General features: G+C 35.1%; 1 protein-coding gene across 1 annotated transcript in view; it reads left to right on the plus strand.

Annotated features, from left to right (window-relative positions):
- The first annotated feature begins 2567 nt into the window (after positions 1–2567).
- Positions 2568–8356, plus strand: part of LOC125036455 — a 12542-nt gene continuing 6753 nt past the window's right edge. Inside the window, exons 1-7 of the mRNA XM_047629048.1 lie at positions 2568–2620; positions 2820–2894; positions 3234–3441; positions 4634–4731; positions 7090–7180; positions 7360–7484; positions 7718–7889. Coding sequence (XP_047485004.1) covers positions 2568–2620; positions 2820–2894; positions 3234–3441; positions 4634–4731; positions 7090–7180; positions 7360–7484; positions 7718–7889 — 822 coding nt within the window. The remainder of the gene's footprint in view (positions 2621–2819; positions 2895–3233; positions 3442–4633; positions 4732–7089; positions 7181–7359; positions 7485–7717; positions 7890–8356) is intronic.

An 8356-nucleotide genomic window follows, 5' to 3' on the forward strand; every position in this document is an offset into this window, starting at 1 on the left:
ATTGTTTTTATTATTATTATTATCGTTATTATTATTGCCATTGTTATCACTAGTAGTAGTAACAACATTATTTTTATTTCGTTATGATTATCATCATTATCATTATTATTCCTGTTGTAGTTATCATTATAATTTTCATTGTTCGTTAATATCATTATTATTATTAAACTTTGCAAAAATTGTGTATTATAAATAATATGAGGATGTACGTATATATTTCCCTCAACGACTCACAATTATAAGAACGCTGACCATGGCATTCACTTATGTCATGTCACTGAGCATGGCACTGCACGGGGTGAGGCTCCTAACTACGTGTCCGTCCGAGCTGGGCGAGCAATTCTGAAAGCAGCATTATCTCCCAACTGTTCTTCCTCCCACAGACGTACCAACAGTTTATACGTTTCTATCTTTGGATTACTAATTTCTTGCATATAACATGTAAGAATGCTAGAAATGCAACTAAAATTATCATTATCATTGACATGATTATTATTGTTATTTTTATTATTATCATCGTTAGTATTATTACTGCTGCTATCCTTATTATCAGTATTATCATGGATATATCTCAGAATCACTGATGCCGTCTGGCTGGTTGCAACATTGCTGTTTGGAATCAACCTAGTTACACCCAGCATTAAAAAGCTGGTTCCCTTTCGCTGATCTATAATCTCCTTATCCTGAATTCTCACATGTCAGGACTCTCCAAAGAATATGGGTGGTGCCCAACAGCACGCTCTTGTGGAGCAATCCAGTTGGCAAGCCCTTCAGCCCAATCTTCTCTAAATTCTTTTTGAGGCCCTCTGTTACTGCACCGAGTATGCCCTGATGATAGTGGGCACCACCACTAATTTTTGTAGTTTCTATATCCTGTTGACCTTAATTTTCAATTCCGTATACTTGTCCATTTTTCCTATCTTTACCTGCTGTTCTAGAGTGCAACGGCGCACTAATGTCAATCAGTGACACAATGTCTGTACCTTTATCTACCAGAACAATGTCTTTTGCAGAGCTTCCAGCGCTGAGCATTTGTCATACCATCATGCCTTTTCTTATACTGGTTCTGCGACGAGTTGGAACCTTCACTAGAAATGTGGTTAACCGTTTTCTCCTTGGAGCTCCATATTTTACATGTAGTGGACATACCCTGTTCACGGTTCCACCTTGCCTTTACATAGCTAGCTAGTAGGCTCTGTTCTTGCGCAACCAAGATGGTTCCTTCAGACCTCTCTTCAATTCCCCTTGTTTAAGTCAGCCCCATGTCTCGTTAATGTTTATTTCTTGTATTTTAAATACTGGTATTTCATAACATTTTCTCTCCAGTTTTCTTTTCTCTGTTCCTTCATTCTCTTTCTGAACTCCTTATTTTCCGCCTGCACGATCACCTTCTCCTTTCATGGTCTTTAATATACTGGCCCAGTGCTAGTTTATTAAGCTCTCGCTGCTAACGTAGTCTACCTCCGGTCTGCATCAGAACGTGGATCTAGATTGTAAACGATTCCCTATGACTTCTGTCTAATGCTTGATCTTCCTCTTTCTTCCCGTCCACTGTACCTGCGCTATACTTGAAAACTGGTTCTGCCCAAGTAATTATAGCCCTGGTAGTGTTCCCATCAATAAACTTTGATTTGAGTACTGATGCATATTCATTCCCGAACTTGTTTCATTTCTTTGTGCTAGAATCATTACCGTTTTTATTATTACTATTATCATTATTATAATTATCATTATTATTATAGTTATCACTATCATTATTGTCATTACTATTTCTGTTACTACTATTATCATTATTAATATTATCATCAATACTATTATTACTATCATTATTGTTGTTATTATTATTTTTATTATCATTCATCTTCTTCTTATTATTATTATTGTTATTATTATTATTATTATCGTTATTATTGTTATTATTATTATTATTATTATTATTATTATTATTATTATTATTATTATTATTATTATTATTACTATCATCATCATCATCATCATCATCATCATCATCATCATCATCATCATCATCATCATCATCATCATCATCATCATCGTCATCGTCATCGTCATCGCCATCGTCATCGTCATCGTCATCATCATTATCATTATCATCATCATCATCATCATCAATATTATTATTACCATTACTATTATTATTATTATTATTATTATTATTATCATTATTATTATTATTATTATTATTATTATTATTATTATTATTATAATTATTATGATTATTATTATTATTATTATTATTATAATTATTACCATTACTATCATTATTATTATCATCGTCATTATTATTATTATTATTATTATTATTAATGTTGCTGTTATCATCTTCATCATCATTAGTATTACTATAATTAACATTCTCATGATTGTTAATATTATCATTATCATTATTGTTGTTTTTATTAGTATTATCATTATCATTATTTACATTACTGTTACTGCTATTATTATTATCATTATTATCATTCTTATTATTGTAGCTGTTAATATCATTATTCACTCACTCCTACATTACTACCAGAGGTATCTCATTCCACGAGGATCCACAAAGGATGGTAATTCTCAAAAATCGCAACGCCCTTAGTGAAATTTTCCAAAATACAAGGTGCGGGTCCTGTCTCTCTCTGTCGGAGTGCACAGTCACTTCCACATAACGGAAAAAGATTTTTAACATTATTCCGATTATTTTTTTTTTTACATGGCAACCAATATTTCTGTCAGAATGCCCGCAAATAAGCAGTCAGCAGCCTCCTTTTATAACAATTTTCATATCCCATATAGCGACAACTAACAGGCCCCCACAGTCTATACCAAAGTTTCCACACAAATAGCAAGCCACGGCAGATATCCCCACTTTTACAGATAACCAATGTCCTCCCGTAGTTTTCTGTCAAAGTTTCCATATAATTAGCAAGTGGACGGTTATTCCCATCACTTCCACCGTGCTCTTCCCTCGGCCCTAGCTTCTAGTATATACGGATAGTTACCCAGCAACATATTTCGCACAGGCCCCTCATCTAACACCAGTTTCCATAAAAGAAGCGAGTCACTGCAGAGTCCATCCCTTCTACTACAGTCCCAACAACATATATCTCACCGGGCCCTCATTTAACACCAGTTCCCACAAGGCCATCATTTAACACCAGTTTCCACAGGGCCCTCACTTAACACCAATTTCCATACCAGAAGTGAGTCACTGCAGAGTCCATCCCTTCTAGCACAGTCCCCCCCTCGACCCTCGCGCCGTCCATTCAGAAATCCCCGTTTTCTGTGGAGGGTCCGTTGACTCCTCGCCGATCGTCAATGTTTGTAAACACCGCGATGGAGGAAGGGGAGATCGCTGCGCCGGCCGAACCTGCCAGGAGAAAGGCTGCTACCACTGCGTCGCTCAATATCAGCAAGAAAAATGCCACTCGGTTGAAGAGAGTAGGTGTTCATGGAAGAACCGGTCGCATTTTCCGGGGCGCTGGTGGGGTGTGGGGGCTTCAATCGGCCTAAGAGTCCTGGCGACGGCCTGGATGGAGAGGGTGCCAGCCAGCCAGGTGTCAGACGCCCACGGGCTTTGTTAGGACTCTCTGAGGGATGGAGGATTTGCGGGGACGCCCTTGGATGCTCGAGTGGTTTCGGGGGGCTTTTTCTGGTCAAGGAGGCCTGCAGGAGTTACGGGAAGAATGTAAAAGTTGGCGTGGCGTGTGCGAAGGGGGTGTTAATGGGCTCGTAAATGAGGCCTGTATTTTCTAAACCCATTTCTTCTGGTGGAAATTTTTAATTTTTGTCGTGTCTGATTGCACATTTTTACAGTGATAAATATTTTTGATGCTTAAAAACAGTGCTTTCAGTGAAGGCAAGTGTGATCAAAGAGTGAATATGCTGTAATATGTGTTAGGCCTGTTTGGTACACATTACACGTAATGATCCTAGTCGAAAGTTTTTTATATTTCTGAGACAACGAGTTTTTGAAAGTTATTATAGACAATGAAATTCATATTTCACTTCAAATTACTCTTGTCATTCACTTCCTTCATATGTAATTGTCATAATTACCACAATATCTAAATATGTGAAATGTCAACAATATTTCTGATTTCATTTCCATTATTGATTTGCTAAAGAAAAGTTGTATAATTGATTCAATATTGATAATTTAGAAAAATGTTTTAAAGATCTCATTTAGATATCATGTTTAAAAGAGAGAATCAGATAGGATTACCTCACATTCCTGTATTTGTTACAAAAGATTCTTGTTAATTCAGACCTATTAATTACCTGATTGTAATGATTATACTGCTTATATTGTTCCTACTACTATAATGGTAATGATGACAATGATAATGATGTTACAGTGGTAATAATGATGTTGTTGATAGCAATATCAGTAATGATATTAGCAATATGTATGCAATATGATTTTCATTATTATCATGATATGGCAATAACGAGAATAATTTTAGAATCATGTTATTTATTTTAAAATTCAAACAGTATTTGTGCACCATTATAGATTTTGCATAATGACATCCCCTCCCTGGAATCACTGAAAATCAGGCTTGGTATTTAAGGAAATATATGGAAACTTTTGAATAGTAACTGTATAAGTTCATCCATATTTCATTTCCAGGTATCATCCATATTGAGAAAAAAACATGACAGTCTCACTCCAGAAGAGAGACGAATTCTTGAAGAGAATTCTGAATTAGTTGAACAGTTTTATAAAAGGTAAGTAAAATTCGCAATTTATTAGCTGAGGTATTGATGCCTCGTTTCATATATTTTATGTTTTTGTTAGTAGTCAAAATTGGCTTAGGCTTGTATATATTTATATATACAGTTCCACATCATATCCATATGGGTGATATAAGTTGGAGTCTTTTAGAATGACACTGACGTATATTAATATCACTATGTGTTATATTTCTTGCACAGTTCTCTAGTGTTCAATTTTCTTGAACCTCTGAACATGAAAAAGGGTTTCCATAGTCTCCAATTTCACCAATCATTTTTGTTAAGTATCACTAATTTTACACAATTTGCATAATACCAGTAGATAATGTTACACAAGAATATATTACCTTATTTCATTGCAACCTCCTTATGTCATCTGTAGGACATCAGTTCATGCATTAGCAGCAGGTACATACAATGTTCACTTAGTCTTTGTTTTCTTTAATTATGTTTATAAGTAGATGACTTCACAAGCACAACACTTTATGAGTAAGGAGTCAATTAGTAAGCTTACCTGATCATACCTATTTACCCTATTGAATTATGAGGATTAAGTTTTTTTTAGTCTTATTTCTGTTATTATTATTATCATTATCATTGTGATTATTATCATTATCATTATCATTATCATTATCATTATCATTATCATAAACAATATGATAGTAAGTAAAGACTTCTCTTCATGAAATTTCAAGTATTGAGAATAGAGGTGAGGTGAAGTAGGCCTGCTAATTGATTCTTTGATAGCTAAGTGCTTCTGCGGCCATCTATCTGTATGGAGGAATAATAAAACAAAACCATAGTACACAGGGCAAATACACTCCCAGTATTAATGGATTAATTATAACCTTAGTGAGTGACCTGGAGATCCATTTATTTTACTGTGATATGCATTTGATATAAACACAAGTTTCTGTTTAGAGCTTGGAGGTAATTTTGAGTGTTGCATTCTTTCTATTGATACCTGAAGAATGGAGACTTGGAAAGCATTGACTATAAAGCTCTCACTGTGAATGATGCTGGGAAGAGAACTATGACATGAAGACCTAATCAGGGAATTAGGTCACAGCTTTAAGCTCCTCTCCTAGATTCTACTTCTTTTGTAATGTCAGTATAATCCAATCATCTTTTGTTGAAAAAGAATGAAAAGTGTAGGTCATTCTAAAGAATTGTGATTTATCATTACTTTCTATGTGTTTTGTATTAACACATGTGCAATGGGTAGAATCACTATCCACTGTGATGTTTAATAATTTTTTTGACTTGATGACTTAAGCTCTTCATAAATGCTTAGTCACCAAAGGATCATATACAAGGCCTATCTATTCTCACCTGTTTACTCTTTTCCTTACATTTCTAGGAAAAAGTTTTTTTTTTTTTTCTGTTGACATAATGGCTGTTATTTATCCCATAGAACCACAAACTCTCTAGCTTGTGTATCCCACCAGCTGCAGAAAAGGCATGATCTTTCAAGTGTCACTAAGCCACATTTTTGGTTGCAGGCTTTTTAAAGCTCATTTTCACAATCTAGTGAATGTATATTTCATTGTTACATCTCTAATATACATAGTGTCAGTAGAGCATAAAGTTGAAAAATGTCAATAGAAATATATATAAATAAAAAATGTGTAGAATAACTTGATAAAATAAAATAGGTGTTTTGATATATCTATAAGTAGTTAGACATCTAAAGAAAGGATTAAATATCAGGAGGTAGCTCTGTGATATGTAATAGTATGGGATGTGGAGGTGGAATATGGGAAGAGGAAAAGATGTAGGGTTTGGCTGGAACAAGTATAATGAGCAGTACCAGAATTACTACTTTATACTGAATACATTTCTCTCACAGGAAGATAGAAGAAGCTGAGGCAGAGGAGGGCCTAGAAGGGGAGTAGGGTTATGGAGCCAATATTGTGGCTGTATGAAATTGCCAAACAGTCCCAGTTATTTTAGTGGAAACTATATCATTTATAATCCTGCCAGATTTTGACAGGGCTTCCACAATCATGGCGAATAGGACTCGGCATGCATTGCGTGATTAGCTGTAATTGGAAGAAACAAGTCCTGAGGGATTACTTTCATTTTTATTATCATTATCATTATTATTTTTATGACCTTATTAACAATAATAGTAAAATGAAAACATTCCTTTCCCAAAAAAAACAAATTGGGGTAAATGGTAAGATCAAGTAGACCAGATAGTTCATTTCTTAGCGACTGAGCACTTCTGGAGCCATCAAGAGTAAACAAAATAAAACCACAGTGACCATTGTATGTATACATGCACTCCCAGCATCAATGGGTTAAAGACTTATATCATATTTTATTGATGTCTGCTTTTTATACATTCAGGCGAGAGAGACGGGCAGTTTGGCAATCTCGGAAAACAGAACAGGAAGATTCACCAGAGTTGTTGGAAGCCAAGTGCGAACAACTTGCACAGGTATGAATGTAACTTTTTCTTTTATTAGAAAAGGCAGAATTGATGGAACATAGATATCAAGTGAAACCACAAAAATAGGGAATACTGATTCAAAATTAGATGCCTTTTGAATTATCTACTTCTGATAGACTTATTGCAGATGATAGTGTAGTGGGATTCCTACTTGTTTCTGCTTTCAGGCTATCCATGATGCTGAATTCCTGGTTGTGTACACTGGGGCTGGCATCTCAACTGCTGCTTCTATACCAGACTACAGAGGCCCAAATGGAATTTGGACAATGCTGCAAAAGGGGTTAGACATTGGGTAAGTCCTTTATTATGTACAGATTTTAGATTTTATTCAAGTTAATCCCCTGATTTATAGAGAACAGTTATTTTCTTCAAATTATATTTGTAAATAAGGTTGTTAGTGAATGAGAATTACCTTTATTTACTAATATTAAAGTTGCTTTTATTTGGCTTCTGGAGTCCAAGGAGATGTAAGCTCATGTCCATTTTATTATTGATATTTCTAGTATAGAAAACCTTTTTCTCCAGGCACCATGACCTCTCTGCAGCTGAGCCTACTCTAACACACATGGCACTTTCTGCACTTTATCACCAAAACATTGTGAGACATGTAGTTTCCCAAAACTGTGATGGCCTCCACCTCCGCTCTGGCCTTCCCAAGACAGCAATGTCTGAAGTCCACGGCAACATGTATATTGAGGTAAGGAAGTGAAAGGACGTTGGTTGGCCTCATATTTTTAAGAAATGTTTTTGTACGTTTATATATATATATTTTTTGTTTTGATGAAGGAAGAAGTAATGGACTATTTTTTCCATGAGTTAGAAAGAGTCCAACATTTATTCCATAAAGCCACAGAATGATTCCACTAATAGTGTATGTGAGGGTCTAGTGCAGTAGCATGCTTTTTATCACCTTTTTTAGCTCCTTCATTTTTTGGGCTGTTCTTGGTACTAAGTGTTATGTTAGCCAAAGTCCCATAGAGTTCAAATTATGAATTTTTAAAGTGGACTAATTTCAATATTATGACATATTCCTTGATCTCATTGTTCCAGATGTAACCCAGCCAAAAAATCTTTTAAATAGAATTTACTCATCCTTGCAAAATTAAGTGCCCAAATCACAATGTCTTCACATACTATGCTGTGCTGCCTGGTTATAGGAGCAAA

The sequence above is a fragment of the Penaeus chinensis genome, chromosome 21 (assembly GCF_019202785.1).
Source record: "Penaeus chinensis breed Huanghai No. 1 chromosome 21, ASM1920278v2, whole genome shotgun sequence".
In the NCBI taxonomy this organism is placed as follows: Eukaryota; Metazoa; Arthropoda; class Malacostraca; order Decapoda; family Penaeidae; genus Penaeus; species Penaeus chinensis.